The sequence below is a fragment of the Staurois parvus genome, unplaced genomic scaffold (assembly GCF_062004578.1).
Source record: "Staurois parvus isolate SC_StPar_1 unplaced genomic scaffold, SC_StPar_1.0 ptg000049l, whole genome shotgun sequence".
Lineage (NCBI taxonomy): Eukaryota > Metazoa > Chordata > Amphibia > Anura > Ranidae > Staurois > Staurois parvus.
In genome coordinates, this window is record NW_028317845.1 from 425,870 (window position 1) to 445,490 (window position 19,621).

At 40.4% G+C, this 19,621-nt stretch overlaps 1 protein-coding gene across 1 annotated transcript in view; it reads right to left on the reverse strand.

Annotated features, from left to right (window-relative positions):
• Nucleotides 1-19,621, reverse strand: part of MYO7B (myosin VIIB) — a 211,668-nt gene that overhangs the window by 127,894 nt on the left and 64,153 nt on the right. Inside the window, exons 11-17 of the mRNA XM_089665566.1 lie at nucleotides 11,882-12,001; nucleotides 10,644-10,786; nucleotides 9,673-9,883; nucleotides 5,102-5,237; nucleotides 3,884-4,044; nucleotides 2,829-2,966; nucleotides 456-614 (exon numbers count right to left, since the gene is read on the reverse strand). Of these exons, the coding sequence (XP_089521692.1) occupies nucleotides 456-614; nucleotides 2,829-2,966; nucleotides 3,884-4,044; nucleotides 5,102-5,237; nucleotides 9,673-9,883; nucleotides 10,644-10,786; nucleotides 11,882-12,001 (1,068 nt within the window). The remainder of the gene's footprint in view (nucleotides 1-455; nucleotides 615-2,828; nucleotides 2,967-3,883; nucleotides 4,045-5,101; nucleotides 5,238-9,672; nucleotides 9,884-10,643; nucleotides 10,787-11,881; nucleotides 12,002-19,621) is intronic.

Genomic DNA, 19,621 nt, shown 5'->3' on the forward strand with positions numbered 1-19,621 from the left:
TTCAGTGCCTATCAGTGATGCCTGTCAATGCCCATCAGTGCCTCCACATCAGTGCCCATCAGTGCCACCTATCAGTGTCCATCAGTGCACCCTATCAGTGCCCATCACTACAGCCTCATTAAAGCACATCAGTAAAGGAGAAAAATCACTTATTTACAAAATTTTATAACAAAAACTAAGAAAAAAATTTTTTTTTCAACATTTTCTGTGGTTTTTGGTTTGTTTAAGAAAAAATAAAAAACCCAGAGGTGATTAAATACCACCAAAATAAAGCTCTATCTGTCACAAAAAATGATAAAAATGTCATATGGGTACAGTGTTGCATGACCGCGCAATTGTCATTCAAAGTGTGACAGCACTGAAAGCTGGAAATTGGCCTGGGCAGGAAGGGGGTATAAGTGCCCTGTAGGCTAGTGGTTAAACACGATCATTTATCAGACTGGGCTATATTTTACCTTATTGCGACTTTGAGAATCTAATGGCAGTAACACTCGAAATCTGTGAAAGAAATCAGAGAAGATGTATCGGATAGGATATCCTGCTTTTCGGATTCGTATGGTCTCCATCATTCCAGAGTATCTTAGTTGCCGAATACAAAGCTCACGATCAAAGAGCTGAGAAACACAAAGAAAACATTTTAAAGTTGAAGACATTAGAGTTTTTAATGTTACCTTTGTGGATCTTCTAACCTTGACCCATTTAAATCAATTCATTGTAGTGGCCTCTACCTTATTTCGACCTGGAAAGTAAGTCTCCTAAATTTCCTAAATGCACAAATAAAATTTCCTTTGTAAGTTTAAAAATCTAAAAATCCATCCATTCAAAACTTATTTTTCAGCTGAAGGTAGATACTGGTAAGCTAAATCCCCCATCCAGTTTTTATGTCTCTTAGGAACTTGAAAATTGAGGTGTCTGCACTAACAACATTTTTGGCTTTTCCTTGCTGACACGATTATTCATCAGTACAGTAAGTTTCACTTCTACATCAGTATACTCAATAGAGTATAACTAATGAAATGTTCTTCAGATAAATATGATTTTTGTGATAGCATTTTAGTTGAGTGGAGCTGGGAACGCATGTAGAATTTTATTTTTTTTTTGCTGTCAGGGCTCGTTAACACTAGAATGCGGTGTGGAAGAGCAGTCCCATGTGGCTTCCAACATCGTATTCTGATCGCACTGCCCTTGCAATCTGCTGCGAGGATCAGTTAAAAGTTAACAACACCCCAAACACAGGTCACAAGCGTATTGCATTGCATTAAAGCGAACCATAAAAAAAGCTAAATTTCTTTAAAAAACATGCTTGGAGGATACCCTTGCCTGTGAAGTGCACAATGTATACAGCCTACTGCAGCAAAACTGACAAAGAAAAAAAGTAATTTATGTTGTTTGAGATGAGGTTCTAGTATAGATGTAATGGAGGACCACACACAAATAAAGATGTGGGGTTTCCCTTTAAAAATACATACCAGATCTGTATCCTTAATGGTGGTCTGATATGAATGTCAAGAGAGACCCAATCCAAAAACACAAGAGCAAAAAGAAAAAAAAACTGGGGGCACTTGTTTGGGTAACAACTGTCTAACAGAAGATTTCCTTTACTTTACAGAGATTTTCTTTAATTTCCATTATGTCTCCAACACAGGAAGTAAAACGAAATCTTCCTGTTGGGACACAGGCAGCAAAAATGTGTGACAGTGGTTTTAACTATTCTCTACTCTTTCCAAAATTAAAAAGAAAACGTTTTGGCTTTTTGGCTTTAGATACATTTTAACTGTTTACCACTGAACTAAAAGTATGTCCTATTTTCATCAGCAATATGTATCCAGTACGATATTTATGAGCACAATTATTAACCAAAAAAAAATGTAAAACAGCACACACTGTAAAACGCACACAGCACACTGTTAACCCTTTGATCGCCCCATATGTTAACCTCTTCCTAACCAGTATCATTAGTACAGTGTCAGTGCTTTTTATTAGCACCAATCACTGTATTAGTGTCACTGGGAATGTCAGTGGCATTTAGTCAGTTCCCACCCAGTGACAGAATGCGTGTCGCAGTCCCGCAATAAGTCGTTGATCGCCACCATTACTGGTATAAAAAAATAAAAATTCCAATATTTATACCGCCATTTGTGGATGCTATAACGTTCATGTAAACCAATTAATATACAATTATTGGGATTTTTTATCAAAGACATGTAGCAGAGTACATTTTGGCCTATATCAATTTCATTTATGTACAGCACTGCATGACCGCGCAATTGTCAGTTAAATAAAGCAGTGCCGCATCGCAAAAAATGGCCTGGTCAGGAAGGAGGGTACATCCTCAGGAGAGCAAGTGGTTAAGTTACCTGAAATGTTATCTCAGCTGAACCCCTAAACCTAGACTCTATATCTAACCCTAAAACTCATCCTAGGCCATAAATTGAATCCCAAACTCAAGATGTGCCATAAACATTTCTGTAATTACAATAAAAATATGGTATCATGAAACAATTAGTACACATTCCTACCATTAATGATAATATTGTGTCAAGCAATTTAAATGTTTTTCTTCTAAAATGACAGGGCCAATATTTGGCACTGAGATAACATGCAATAAATTGCTGACCTTAAAAACGTGTGCCCAGATATCTATGCCACAATATATCTGTTACTGTCAAGCATCTAGAGAAGCATGTTATCTTGTGTGTAATTTTAATATACACAACATGTTGTGCAATTAATGAACTGAAAAGCAGGTATGAAGATGGCGATGTTTTCTCTTAAATGCTTTCTAAAGCAACTCTACAAACAATATCTACAAAAAAGGTTTCACATACCAATGGCTTCTTAAACTCATTGGGCTTGATACAACGAACAAAGTAAGGTTGGCAATTTCCCAGAATTTTCATTAGCTGTTCCAGTGACTGCTTGAACTGTCCTCCAAGAGTAGGTAAAGACTTGTTTGTGTCTGAGATCTGCAGGTGAGCAGAGGACACAAAGGATTAAACACTGCTTAATTTAGAATGAACTTCTACTTGGCAAACCTGGGACATGTTGTCCTAATACTAAGTAATGTTCCAATACTTAGAGTTGTCCTACTTGCCTGATAGGTTATATTTGGAGATCTATCTTTGCCATTAGAAACTATATAGGAATGTTTCTGTTTAGACTGGAAATCTTGTATAACCACTTGTCTGGTTCTGTATGTGCAATAGTTACATTACATTACTAAAAAAAAAAAAGTGGCACAACCAGGAACAGGCAAGTAATTTTAAGAGAAAATGGGTACTATTTGTTTACATCTACTTTATTATTTATGCAACATAAAATTAGGCTTTACTGTCAAAAGGTCCAGTAGTTCTTAAACTATCTTAATTTTTATTTCAGTTTAATGTATTTGTTGTGTTATGAAAGTTTTTGAGAGTTATGACATTTTCTTTTGATTTCTTATTACTATTACTATCTATATTTAGAGCTATGGTATTTTTCCATAGAAAATGCTGGTTTACCTCTCAGCTGAAAGCCTAGGCAATTGTGTTCTTTATAACACAATGCTCCAGTATGACATTTCTCTCCCTTCTTCAGTCCATGGCAGAGTTGAGAAGCTGAGCAGCAAATTAAGAGTTGTAGAAAGGAAGGGGTGGATTTGCTAGAAGGCAGTAAGGAATTTTAAAGAAGAATGGTGTAGAACAATGGTAATAAAGCATTTCTATACTGGGCATTGTGGACCTGAATATCAATAAAGGGCCAGGTCAACTGTTTCTATTGAAAATAAACTGTAAATGAAAATGTATATCATGTGAAATGTTCTTTTCAGAGACAATAAAAGTGCATAAAACAAATTAGAAGACAAAGGCCCAAGTTATTCAAGTTTTGAAAGTATGGAAACAACCTTCTGGCCGCTGAAGCCTGAGTTTCGGATAATTCCACGAATTGAAGCATTATTAGTATTTTTATCTAGCTGGAAGATCTGCTTCAAGAATTTATTTGTAGAGGAGTGGATCATAAGGATAAAATCTGTACTCAGCAAGTCACGGTTCTTGTCCAGAAATCCTAAATCAGAAAAAAATAGAACATTATGCATCCTTAAAACTGCAACTGTTTTTTTTAGAATGTGTTTATTGGCTACATTACAACATTATCAACTCTAATGTTGCTTGTAACATGTATGTTCAGTAATGCAGAATATTCAGTAAGCTTTTGTTTAGAAATTTTTGTTACTTCTAAAGTAACCTGTTCTGTAGTTGGGTTTATAAAAAAGGCAACTTAGTTTGGGGAGGTTGGGTCAGGGGATAGCTTGGTAGGGAAATGTGCATGTGAGAGTGTGAGTGTGTGTGTGTTGGGGGGGAGGTGGAATTGATGAATGAATGAGGATTGAGAGGGAGCATGGTGGGTTAGTAGGAAGTAGTCTATCTTCTGGGCTCAGTATTGGCAGCACTGAGTAAGATGGGTAGCTCAAAACTGCATTTGTTTAGAAGAGAAAATCCTCCCTTAAAGCTAAAATGTAACATTTCAAGCATTATCCACAAAACTGGAACCTGATTCTTAGCATATTATCACAGCTCACATAAATTAAAAAAGGTTTTACACAGCAGAAAATGATAATATAGAATCTGGTGGTCATCAAAATGTAAATATTACTTAAACAAAGGCAACAGGTTTCAGAAGCTAAAGCTTATCTTCTATAAAGCTACATTCACACAGGCAATTAGCACACCCTGCCACATCCAGCGGCATGAATCTGCAAATCATGCACCTTGAGTGACAGGTGCGTATGAATAGCTGTAGTTGCTCAGTTCATACAATGCACTGACAGTTTGACGATGGCTGCAACTCTTCACAATGGTTTGCACAGTCATCTATTACCTGCAGTGATCTTGGCTGGATGTATACAGAGAGCATCCAACAATGATCATCTGTCCCTAACTTGATGGAATCGCTGGCTGTGAAAACAATCATGAATAACTGATTCTGCCATTGCATTGTATAGTCTGAGCCACACCAGCTATTCATACTCACCTGTCATTCTAGCTGCAGGAATCCGGAGATAATTGCTGCTAAAAATTGCACGGTGTGCTAATCACCCGTGCAAATGTAGCCTAATACTCACCTTCTGTTTCATAATATACAACTCCTGCAAAATGGTTTATTCCAAACTTTGTGTCATGCACACTTTTAGAAGCAATGTAAATTTTACTTTTGCTGTGAATGCTATTAAGTTTGGTCAGCATGGTAGCATCTGTTCCCTAGTAAAAGAAAAGAAAAATAACAAATAGCTGGTTACAGATTCCAGTGGGATGTTATACAGCCTTACAAGTAGGATACAATCTAGTAAAAAAACATAATTTTCAAACTGCAAAGATTATGAAGGCAGTACCCTGAACTTCAAGGAGACATCCAATTGGTTGCTGGCAAAACACAAAATTATCTTAATTCTGTTTTTTCAACGGTACATAAGGTACACTGAGATTATTTTGTTGATGTCACATGGGGTGGGGTCACGTGCGTTATGTCCCCGGGTGGCCCCGCCCCTTACATATTTAAGAACTGTCAAAGCACCGGAGCAGGCAGACGGCCGGGGGGCCATCGTCAGAAGCGGAGCCTTTTTTTAAAATTCTTTTTCGGGGCGGCGGACATCGTGATTGACGTTGGATCTAATGCGGGGGACATTGTTTTTTTTTTTTCCTTTTAATAAAGGACTTGTCATTAGTTGGAAAGAATAAGAGTGTGATCTATTAACCAGCATGGTGGCTTTCGGGGCAGAATACAAAAACTGTACCCATCTAATAAAGCAGTGTCCCAAGCCAAAGAGCCTCAATACCTCCCACAGATATGGCCATTCAACACTATTAAATGCCTTGACTACGTCCAGTGATAGGATGGCCCTGTTACTCATATTATCAGAGTGGAGCTTCTGATTTAGGAAGAGCCTGCGGCTATTAATGGATTTGGATCTGGTGGGTATAAAGCCCGATTGATTGGGATGAATCAAGCGTTGCATAATTGTATGCAGACAATTGGCCAACACTTTCGCAAGGATCTAAATGTCCAAATTCAGTAAAGAAATGGGACGGTAAGATTCAGGATATAGACAGTCTTAACCAGATTTGGGAATCACTATAATACCTGCCACATTCATAGATTCAGGAAGACAATGGAGGTCAGAAGATGAATTAAGCACCTCTAATAATTCCAGTAATAGGATGTCCCCAAAGCTTTTATATATTTTGGAAGGTAGGCTGTCCAAACCTGGGGCCTTACTAATCGAAGTCTCAGCTACCACTTTACCCAAATCTTACAATGTTATGGGGAATTTAAGAGCTTCCTATCAGATACAGTGAGACAAGGGAGCTTTAGGGCATCTAGGAAGTCTGACAATACATGTGGTGTATAGTGCACCTTGCTACAATATAAATCTTCATAGAAAGAGTGAAATGCTCCTATAATCTCTTTAGGGTCTTGTGTAAGCACCCTGGAGGCAGTAGTAATGGAAGTGTCATAACTAGGCTGAGACTGAGAACTAGCAATAACTGCCAGCAGATGGCCAGTGTTTTCCCAGTCAGCAAAGTATTGACATTTAGTGTGGAATTGCTTGCTCTTTGCCTTACCATACAATTGTTGCTTATAAACCATTTTAGTGCTGCGCTCCCACACTATACTTATATATACTGCATACTCCAGAATAGGATTAATAGTGATCCCCTTATATAATCTACTGTGTAAAATAATAAAAAAAACAATGCTTAACAATACCATGCAGTCATATACAATAGTAACCATAAATAATGATCAATAAATGTGAAAAAATTGGAAAAAAATAGTGAAAAAAAGAAACAAGAAACACACAATGCACAAACACACTTGTGTCCCTAAACAGGGTAAAATAACAAATATCTCTGAACCACACGTGATAAACACTTGGCAAAAAATAGATGCTCAAAAGGTTCAGTTAAACGATGACTGACAAATGGCATTAGTCGAGCCTTTTTAAACTGAACAATAAGACAGTCAGGATAAATTAACCTGACTAAAAACAATATTATAGGACTATAAAAAATTCTTCCACATAAATGTACAACCAACACGTGACAAGTGCCCACATATAAAAGTATATATATATACTGTATATATATATATATATATATATATATATATATATATATACCGTGCTCAAGTCCCCAACATTTGGGACTAATTGCTATGTAACTAGCCAACAGACTAGTGAAAAAACAAATTTAAAAAAGTGACACTCTAAGAAATGAATATGAAAAGTTGTTGAACATTAAACTAAAATGCAAAATTGTACACAAAAAATAGTGCCACCAATTATTCACAAAACTAAAACAATCGTCCATGTGTGTGATCTTCAATATAGCTGGATATAATGAAAACTCAGCAATAACCATAAATGTTGCAGGTGAAAAAAAGTGGTATCCGTCACCGGTTAGATTGCCCCCTCCCCTTCATGAAGCAACCCCACAGGGTCAAAAAGCCTTCATACTATTAGGTGCAGCCAACTGCCCAATCCTCCAAGTCGGATTTGGTATCACAATAGTGGTGGAATCCCCCTTCAGGACTTAAAGGTATCACCGATCCTGGTATTTGGATAGTTTTCATATAGTATATTAAAACTCAGCCTCCAACTCTCTGCTCTCATGCGCCACAGGTCACACGTTTATCTGGGCAACCCCAGCAGCCCGTACAGAGGCACATGGACCACTTCTGAGTACGGACAATTCTCCATTTTAGGTGGCTATGAGGAGGTTGTATAGCAGATAACAAGCAGATTTTCTGTGGCAGCTAAGGGCTCAGCATCTTCTCACATCGGCAGCTTGGCCACGCGCCCCCACCTTGTAAATTTGGTCACCCATAAGTTGCATTCTTTTGATGAACTCGACTATAAGAAACACATTCCAAGACACTTCTTTTAGTGCCGGTTCACATATATGCAGATTGGTTGTGGTTTGAACCACATCCAATCCACATGACATGTGAAAAAACATTGCTTCCTATGGTACCTGTTTACATATATCCTGCGCACTGGCGATGCGGATTGATTGCAGTTTGAAAAAGAGTCAAGTACGATTTCTGAGCAGTGCCTTCAGTTTCAGGTGCAGATTACAGGCTATTGACTTCTATGGGAATCGTTTCAGAACAGGATAAAATCCTGAGCTAATCCTATCCTGAACCTGATATGAACCGCTGAACAACTACTGTATCAATTAGCAGTGAAACCTGAGCTTCAATCTGCACTGCACATCTGTGAATCAGCTCTTATTCTTACCTCCAAACATTGTTTCTTTTCTTTATCACTTATAGTAACTTTAAAAAGAGCCACTAAATTTGAATATGCCTGCATTCATGGCCCATACCTACCACATTTAATATCTTCTGTTTATAAAATTCTCAATTAATCAGCTCCACTAACTGAAGAAACCCACTCTTATATGCGTAAATGGGCTTCTGTGTTAAGCCACCCCATTTCTATCAATTAACAGGAAAATATATGGCACTCCATTTCCAAATCCTCATGCTGGATGGTACAGAGAGAGACTACTTACAATGTGTTAATGTTCTGGTACAAAACCCCCGAGGAACTCCCCCAACCCAACACTATCAAAAACTTGTTGGACATATGCCAGTGAATTGGGCTCTTTATACCACATCTTTTGGCTGTGCCCGCGCCTCCAGTCTTTTTGGGCATCTGTCTCGCACATGCTTTTTACAGTATTTGAAACTTGTTTCCCTTCTGACCCTGTCCATTTTATGTTGGATTTGCCTATACCCAAAATTGCCAAACACTGTAAGGAATTGATGTTACATATTTTAACTGCTGCAGGAAGAGCTATATCAATATGCTAGCTATCTACTAATTCGCTCTCTCTTTCCCAAATACTGAATACTGTTGAGGACATTAGGAGAATGGAGTACCTCATAGCTCTACTGTGTTACAGTCATAGGACCGGTCTGAGTATGGTCTATCCTCTTCTCAATCGGTCCCAGGATAATTGTACTTTTAATTATATCCCTTCATCTTTTTTCCTTCCTCCATAACGTATTAACATTGCTTAATATTGCCAATGTCCCCTTTATGTTTTATATACCTTATTTTGGCATATGTACCTTTGATATGCAATCACCTGGAATTGGCTAGTCCCACCCCTAGCTGAAGCATATGCATATGTCTGATGTCAATCCGTCTCATTAAGATCTTGCTTTCCTGTTTTCTTTGTACACTTTACAGACATTGAGTACTTGAATATATGAAACCCGATACACTGTGCAATGTGACTGTAAATCATCTGCTCATTTGAGAGACCTTTTCTGAAACTTGATGTACATGGTTTCCTTTTTTTTTGTAATAGTTTGGAAACTTTAATGAAGATACAATTATAAAAAAAAACAGTTGCAGGGAATTAGGAGGAAATGACTCCCCTTGTTCTTTTTTCAGATTATTAAGTACCATACTACATTAGGTAACATACATAACAATGCATCATGATTTATATAGCTTACAACAGTAATACATGAGGTTTTACTTTGCATGAGAAAAAATTTAAATATACTGTCTGTGAGTTCTTTTTTATTTGAATCCTGGTATAGCTAGCAGTGGTTAGTAACATTCGACTGGATTTGTTCTGTAAGGCTTAATTGTTTGCAGGATTGCTGTTAGAGCCTTACCTGGGGAAATTTGCTTTCTTCATCAATAAGTGAGATGATGTTCATGGGCCTTAGAGCAATGATGTCCAATGTGTGTTGGTTGTCTGAGAAATCCACAAGCTGCCATTGTATCTGCTCTGCAGCATATTCTTCTTGCTCCAGCTTGAATATATGACGCACAAAAAACTGCTGCAGATGCTCATTGGCAAAATTAATGCAGAGCTGCTCAAAGCTGAAAAGATAATTATGTGGGTATCTAAGTACTGTTATGGCTGAAATGAAATGGTGTGTGATAGAAATAAGCCACAAAATACTTAATATTAGACATTGTTTTTTCCTTCATTCAAAATGTTTCATTAATACCTCTTGTGCCTTACACAGTGGGGAAAAATAAGGGAATATTCTTTAGGATAGATCTAGGGGACCCCTCATAGGCCACCGACAGTCTCATCAGCACTCTATCTTCCACCCGACTCCCCTGCCAGCCTGACTCTCCCATATTTGTGGTTTGGTCCACCACTCTACCAGAGCCTCCAAACCTGGGATTGGTTAGACTCACATAAACATGCAGATTAGGTCTCTAACTCTTCCGCCAACTGGCTTCTGGAAGGTTCCAATGGTCCTCCAGAACCAGGTGGAGGCAATAGAGTCCCAACCTGTTAAGCCAACCAGCTTGATTGGCAGTAACCCAACATTAATCACAGACTCACACAGTTACACAATAGAATTGTCTACACTATTCTAGTAGCACACTAGAGGGTGCTACACATGTATTCATAGGAACTAACTTAACAGTGTATTAAAGTGGCTCTAAAGGCAGAAGGTTTTGTACCCTAATGCATTCTAGGCATTAGGGTAAAAAAAAACCTTCTGGGTGCAGCACCCATCTCAGCCCCCATAAAGCTTCATGTACACTGGCAGCTCCTAAACTTGAGTTTAGGAGTTTTTGGCATTTTTTTAAATAAATTATAATTTTTTTTTTTATAAATTACCTGTTAGTATTAAAATGTTCAAAACCAAAGATGTCTAATAATCCAATAGACCTGCGTTCATTTGCTCCTTCTTTGGGCATTGGCGTGAAAATAGCCTCATTGATCTTGTTCACTATCCACATGAACATTCGGCCATAAATGCCCTATAATAGAAAATTCAAACAAGACACTTTATGTAGTTGCTCACTGTTCTGTTTTCCTTAAAACTGTATATTTAGGAATGTTATCTATGGACATAATAAAACTATTTTGTTTATCATATAATACAAAACAATAGAATACAGTACAACACAATTTATGTAGTGCTCTTCTTCCATAATCAAATCCGTTTTCAACTTTATTGGTTTACATTTGTAGAATGGTAGCTGAACCCTGATCTGCAGCACTAGTGAGGAATATAAGAAACTCTAGAAAGTGTCTGCCTGTAAAATATTTTATGATTTCTATGCAACCAACCTTTATTTCTAATAGCTTTTTCAAAAAAACAAAATCCCTCAATTTTCCCCATGCAACTTGCTTGATTAAGTCTAGGTGTGACAATATATTCTTAACCTCTTAACCTACATTTATTTACCAGGAGATCCTAGAGCATGCCAGAAGTCTGGATGCTACTTAAACACTATGATACAGTGATTTAGTCTATGAACTTTAGTTAAACTCATTAGACGGGGTTAAGCTGTGACCCAGGGCCAGCCAGATCACCAAGTGCTCTATCAAGCCTCTCAAAGTGTGTGTGCACATGCAACACATTTGTTCATGTTTGCTTCGTTAATAAATCACAATACCTGCTCACTGCAAGGTGTTAAACTGCCCATGGCCTTCTGGTGACCACAACCATAGGTGGTCTTCCGTCAGACTTCTTGATCAGTGACAAAATAGGAACTTTGGAAAACCAAGAAATTTATCCGTCCTTCCTTCACTGCACTGTCAAAGTGTCATGTAACACAAGCTGTATGTCATGTATTTAACATGTGACATAAGATGTACATCATGTGAAAAGTAACATTATGCAAAATCACAATGGAAGTAAAGGATGAATTAGTTAGCCTGTGGGGGACACAAAGTATAAATCCAACGCTGATGGAGCCTACAACACAAGCAGGAATGGCATAGATCTGCAATATCCTGTCTTTTTTTTAACAGTTGTTAGAAAATAAATTGATTTTTACTTTTATTAACTGTTAAACTAGAGCACTAATACTAATACTTCAGTATTTGAGAATTGCACATGTTATTACCTTTGTAAAAGCATCTCTGCCATCAGATGCCTGGGAACATGTCAGAGGCATGGAAACACTTTCTCCTCGTACTATAATGGTGTGTTTGATAAGGCAATTCCTCAATTCCATTCCTTTGACCTAAATGTCAACAGAAGAGATCGTCAAAGATCTCGTCCGAAAAGTATACATTAACAGTTCCTGGGACACAACCATAGTGCAACAACAATAAACAGTGCCTACATATGTAATAACAATGCCCATATACATTTGAAATATCAAACCATACGCAGAAAAATGATTTGCAAACAATAAAAATATTGGTAAAATAATTTATACTAGGATGAAAACATTTACCTGTATATCTGAAAAATAAATAAACATAGTCTCCCTTTAAGTCTATGGGCTCCATTCACAAAGCGATATCTACTGCTTCAAAATCCACAGTAAAATACCTCTAAGCATTTTTCAAAAATATTTTTGCAGTTTACTAAAAATGGCTACTACATGGGGGTGTGCTTTGGGGGGAAGGGGGCCCTGTAAACCAGTAACTGAAGAAATGTAAAAATGCATTCTATGCATTAAGGCAAATAAAACCTTCTCTGTGCATTTCTCCCTTATCCCCCCACCCATAATACTTATCAGAGTCTGATCTCTACCCGACCCAGCACTGTCCATCTCGATCCATCATTAGCTCCTGCTGCTGTCATCACAGCCAGTGAGGGGAGAGCGGGAGGGGGGTAGTCAAGCAGTGCTCTGTGTGTCAATATAGCATGGCCTGGGAGCGAGTCTGCATGAGGTCACCACGTGATGAACAAGTCCCAAATACAGTTTCTTAAAAGTATTGATATTTCTGAATTCCTACCGTGTTCCGTGATTATTGTCCAGCATAAAATTACCTTCAGTATCGATATTGATATTACATGTTTCTAATATCTATTTCTCATAGGAGGGGTGTGGAGGTCTAATCCACTCTGGTACCTCAATGCATAGGGGTGTTTGGGTTCAAAATGCTACCCAGTAACTAATAAAGGTGAATATGTCTATATTCTGGCTGTGCTGTCAATACTTCATGAGTTATGTAATATGCTGAGGTTTTAGAGTCTTGACTGATAATCATTCAAGCAGAAATGTGGATTGCCTATTCCCTTCAGCTGAGATATTTATGACTGATATATCTGTTAGTTCTCTGGATTGTTCAAGCATGGTGACAGTTAAATTAGGGATGAAATTGTGGATTGTGTATTTATTTATTATTTATTTCAGGTACTTATATAGTGCCGTCAATTTACGCAGCGCTTTACACACACACACACACACACACACACACATATATATATATATATATACACACACACACACACACACACACAGTATATTGTACATATACATCAGTCCCTAACCCTCAAGGGGCGTACAATCTAAGGTCCCTAACTTACATTCATACATACACATACTAGGGCCAATTTAGACAGAATTCAATTAACCTACCAGCATGTTTTTGAAGTTTGGAAGGAAACCGGAGTACCCGGAGGAAACCCACGCAGGCACAGGGAGAAAATGCAAACTCCAGGCAGGTGGTGATTCGAACCAATGACCCTAGTACTGCCAGGTGGAAGTGCTACCCATTTAGCCACTGTGCTGCCTGGGTAATGGAGAGGTCTGGGTGTCTGATCAATAGACTGGCAACAAGGTCTTGGCATCTGTTAACAGTCTGTGTATTGTAAGGGGGGGAGGACACTGTGCAATGCTTCCTTATGAAGAAATGGCCGAAGAGACTTGTGGCGTAAACAAAATGGCTGCTGCACACAGCTATTCATGTGCCCAGTACGTACGAACATTACAGTATGTGAGAAGCAAAAAGTAGATCCTGCCATAGGATTTATGTATGTTTGAATATACTGTAGAAAATCCTTAGTCTTGGGTGTCATATCTGCCAGATGTTGACAAGCCATAATAAGTTGAGGCATTTTTTCAGTCTGTTCAGTGAGGAGAACGAAAAATAAGATTTGCCTGTCATCCAATGAATGCAGCAAATTAAAATCATCACCCAAGATTAGTATTTCCTCTCTGAAGAAATCAATATGAAAAAGAGTCAACAATAATGTACAGATATGACCCTGGTTTAAACGCTATATGTTGGCCAAAGTAAACAATGTAGGGACATGACCGTAGAGTATATGCTGTCCAAAGTAAATATCTTCTGAAAGCAGAGCATTTGAGGAAAACATATCTACCCTCATGATCTATTAATTCCACAATGATTTCCCAAAACAAGGATTGGAGACCAAAGCTATACCCCAAGATTTTGTCAAGGATAGTAGCTAAGAACCTATTTAGACAAATATTGGTTGCATAGCACAGGAGTTTTACCAATTTGTATTTTTAATTTATGCATATTGTAAAGGATTTGGGGATGTTTACTTGCTGCATTCACTTGCCCTGACAGTTAAAGAGGCAATTTGTATGTTAGCCATTGGGAATTAAGTAAAGAACGAGATAGGTCTGGGGTGGTGGGGGAGGGAGGAGAGGGTACTCTCCTAATGGAGGCAGTGAAAAAATGGAGAAATAAAAGAATCCTCCTGAACCTTCAATGTGCATCATTTGAGGACTGTAGGTATTCTATGTGGGAAAGGTGGACAGGAGACTCTGGTGTGTCCTGTCTGGCCCATGGATAGATGTAATAAAATGTGAGGTAGAGATTAGTATCCTTGGGGCTAAAAGGCATATTTTCAACTTCAGGTTAAGATTGTATCAGTGCATCCTAGGTGCACCATCCACAGGAAGCAGGGATAACCCATTTATAGTAGTAGATGCATGTCCTGGCATAGGGCAAGGAGGCAAAAAAGAATGGTCCTCTTCCTTGTAACTCAAAGGTGTAGCAGGATGTGTAATAACCTTTTCAATTAAGCACAAAATAGGTGAACAAGTTAGATTCCGAAAGGACAAAGACATATTCCAAGCATGGAGCGTTCTTATGAACCCAGTGATCCATATCGTATAAAAGGCTGGTGCTCTTCTATAACTGTAAGGCACTCACTGCCCGGCTATACTGCTTTCATATAGGATTAGGGCTATCAAAATTAAGTAAAGTACAGTGCTTGTGGGATATGGCCCCCAGCTCAGCTTAATGGAGAATTAAGGATACATAAAAGAGGAGGGGGGGGTGCAGCTAAAAAGGGTACAAGAAGGGGGGGAGATCTAGCAGCAGGGGAACAGGCATTTCAGTGAGGCAGCAGATCATAAGCAGAGGATACATGCCAAGCACAACATGTCTCTCTCCTGAGGTGAACAAGCCTGAACAACCCCAATGGGATAAATGCCTGGTCTACCTCAAGAGATGGCATGCAGCAAGAGTTAGTTTATATTATTATTATGATTATTAATAAGGAAAGGCAGATATTAAGCAGTAGTGTGTCACAGGCATAGGAGCAGTCTCCTAGCATAAAAGACTCATATAAACCATCTGAGCATTTCTCAATTCGTTTGCTGGATGTGATGGGGAGATTTGTCCACTCAGATATACAGTGAATCAATAATATCCCCAAAAAATCTTGCACACAGAATAACAGAAATTAGTGAGCTGCAAGCATAAGGTGAAGAAACCCCACCAAGAACATTGCTTGAACTCCAGAATCATCACTCATGCTTACAGATACAAAGAAAGAAAAACGTGGAGGAGTGCTCTCTGTAATAAACCTTTTATTGTTCCAAAAAAGAGACACACTCACTTGTGCATATAAAAAAGATCTTTCAGTCTTGCAATAGCTTCAAAAGGGCAGTGCTGTACAATATCTGTACAACACAGCCAACTGGCTCCTCTCGCTCCACAGGAGTTTAAGCAGTATGCATCCACCAGAGGACAACCAGCCTTGTCCTGGCTATAAATAGGATTGAGACCTTTTCTGTTTAAAGTTCACATTAATAAAGTGAAGGAGTGCCTACAAGAGTTTTGGTGAAAGCTTCACTGATAACAATTCACAAGAGTGCATCATGGGTGGAAGATTACAACATTTTTCATTCACTTATTCATGGACATTTAAAAGATGTTTTTCATTATTTATTATCATGATCACAGTTTGCAACCAATTATCAAGTTTTTTCACTGCATACATAGTTACATAGATAGTGTCAGGAATGGGCTCACCTGCCGTGTGGGCTGCAGTACCGGTGCTTGCCAGTGGGTGTGTCAGGAATGGGCTCACCTGCCGTGTGGGCTGCAGTACCGGTGCTTGCCAGCGGGTGCTTTCAGCAGCCAGGATCTCACTCCTGCAATCAAGCCATCACCTGAGGCTGATTGTACGAGGTATATTTAAGCAGCACCAGCCCTGCAATCAGTGCCAGTCAGGTCCTGACCAGAAGTGGCTGCACAGGGAAGCCATCTTGGCTGTTATTTGTGAAGGATGCATCCTAAGGAGGTTGAGTACTTGTCTCTGCTAGTCTTAGAAGACAGAGAATACGGCTATCAGATTCTGAAGGAGTATGCCAGGGATCAGTTGCTAGAGTGCACATGTGGGTTGCTCATTACCTAGTAGATCAGGGCAGGTTGTTTTCTGAGGTGCAGCCATTGATCCAGGCTTGTGCTGAATTGGCTTTGTCCAGTACCCCTGAAAGCAGGGATGACTTTTTGCTGCCATTTAGTATGGATCAAGTAGAGTCACTGGTATGGTTGTTGGAGGATGATCCGGATTGTTTCTTGAAGCATTATTCAGCATGTTCACAACATATGCTAGTGGATTGTATAAACGCAGTGCAGTCTTTGGTCAGACAGGCTATGTGTAAGCTGAGCTTTGTTCAAGCAGTACTACAGACATGGTCAGATTTGTTACACCCAGCCTTAGTCAGCTTGCAACAACCCAGTCCTGCTTCTAATTCCTCTGCTCAAAGCTCTCTTCCTCCATTTCCCACAGCACCCCCAGTTACAGCCCAGTATACCCTGCTATCAACCACATGTCAGTACCCTGTTCCCACTCGCTGCACCTACCCTGCCTTTAACTCTGTAAAGAAGTCCTCTGTAGAAACTGCTCCCTTCTCTGTTCCATCCTCCAGCTCTTCTCTGTCTTTAGCTGCTCCCTCCATTTACAGCCCTGCACTTACTTGCAGTGCTTCAGTAACTAAACCCAAGAAGAAACGAAAATTCTTTCCAACCAGTACCATCCTGCCAGTATCCAAACTGGTCAGCTGTCTGAGAACCCGCCTTGTTAGGCCGCCTGATGACCTGATGCCTGCTCTCCAGCCTGATGCCTTGACGCCCGCTGTCCTGCCAGATGCCTTGACACCCGCTGTCTTGCCAGATGCCTTGACGCCCGCTGTCCTGTACATTCAGTGTGTACATTCACACACTGCTGTACCAGCCAACCCAGTGCCCCAGTTTAGTGCCCCTGTGTCCCTGATCACTGCCCCAGTATTTACATAATAAATAATGTAGAGAGGCCCTATCACCTGTCCCAGTGCGCACAAAACAACCCCATACACCATACCAATGTCCTGATCACCGTATACCCCAAACCAACACCCTGATCACTGTCATATACCATACCAGTGCCCTCATCAACTCCATACACCATACCAGAGCCCTAATGACCGCCATACACCATACCAGCCCCCTGATCACCGCCATACACCATACCAGCATCCTGATCACTGCCATACCCCATACCAGCGTCCTGAACACCACCATTCCCCATACCATCTTCCTGATCCCCACCATACCCCATACCAGCCTTCTGATCACTGCCATACCCCATATCAGAATCATGATCACCCTATATGCCACACAAGCATCCTGATCACCGCCATACCCCATACCAGCGCGTCGATCATCACCATACACTATACTAGCCCCCTGATCACCGTTATACACCTTACCAGTGCCCTGATCACCGCCATACCCCATACCAGCATCCTGATCACCCCATATGCCAAACCAGCACCCTGATCACCGCCATATGCCATACCAGTGTGCCGATCACCGCCATACACCATACCAGCGCTCTGATTACCGCCATATCCCATACCAGCATCCTGATCACCGCCTTACCCCATACCAGCATCCTGATCACCGCCATACTTCATACCAGCATCATGATCACCCAATATGCCATACCAGCATCCTGATCACCGCCGTACCCCATACCAGCACACTGATTACCTCCATGCATCATACAAGCATTCTGATCACCGCCATACCCGAAACCAGCATCCTGATTCCTGCCTTACCCTATACCAGTGTCCTGATCACTGTAATACCCCATACCATCACCTTGATCCTCACCATACCCCATAACAGCGTTCTGATCACTGCCATACCCCATACCAGCATCCTGATCACCCTATATGCCATACAAGCATCCTGATTACCGCCATAACCCATACCAGCGCGTCGATCACCGCCATACACTATACCAGCGCCCTAATCACCGTTATACACCTTACCAGTGCGCTGATCACCGCCATACCCCATACCAGCATCCTGATCACCCCATATGCCAAACCAGCACCCTGATCACCGCCATATGCCATACCAGCGTGCTGATCACCACCATACACCATACCAGCGCTCTGATTACCGCCATATCCCATACCAGCATCCTGATCACCGCCTTACCCCATACCAGCATCCTGATCACCACCATACTTCATACTAGCATCCTGATCACCCAATATGCCATACCAGTGTCCTGATCACCGCTGTACCCCATACCAGCACACTGATTACCTCCATACATCATACAAGCATTCTGATCACCGCCATACCCCAAACCAGCATCCTGATTCCTGCCTTACCCCATACCAGTGTCCTGATCACTGTAATACCCCATACCATCACCCTGATCCTCACCATAACAGCATTCTGATCACTGCCATACCCCATAAAAGCATCCTGATCACCTTATATGCCATACCATCACCCTAATCACCACCATACCCCAAGCCAGCGTTCTGATCACTGCCATACCCCATACTAGCATTTTGATCACCCCCATACCCTATACCAGCATCCTGGTCACAGCCATACCCCATACCAGCATGCTGATCACCCCCATACCCCATACCAGTGTCCTGGCTACTGACATACCAGTGTCCTGATCACCGCCATACCTCATGCTAATGTCCTGATCACCGCCATACCTCATGATAATGTCCTGATCACTGCCATACCCCATACCAGCGTCCTGATCACTGCCATATGCCAAACCAGTGTCTGGCATTTTAGGATCTCAACTGATCAATTTTCAAATATATATCCCATAGTTTGTAGACTCTATAGCTTTCACACAGACTAAATAATAAAAACTGTTTTGGGTTATTTTTACCCCACAAATTTAGCAGAATTAATTTTGTCCTAAATTTATGAAGAAAAATTATTTACAAAATTGTATAACAAAAACTAAGCAAAAAAAAAATTTTTTTTCAGTATTTTTTCATTTATATAGCAAACAATAAAAAAACCCAGTGGTGATCAAATACCACCAAAAGAAAGTTCTATCTTTCCCAAACAAAGGATAAAAATGTAATATGTGGGAGCAGCAACTAGGATGGCTGCCTTTTGAATTTCTCCCTTGGCCGCCGGACACATCGGCCGATTTCTGACCCTCAGGGGGAGTCCCCCTGCTTGCTCGCTGGCCCCTTGTCCTCCAGGTACCCCAATGGGCAAAAAAACACCGTCGGCCCATGCCTCCAGCACCCGGTGGGCCGTGCCGGAATTTGCGGCCTACCCGCTGGAGGTCGCGGCTGAAGCCGCGGCCTTGATTTTGGGCC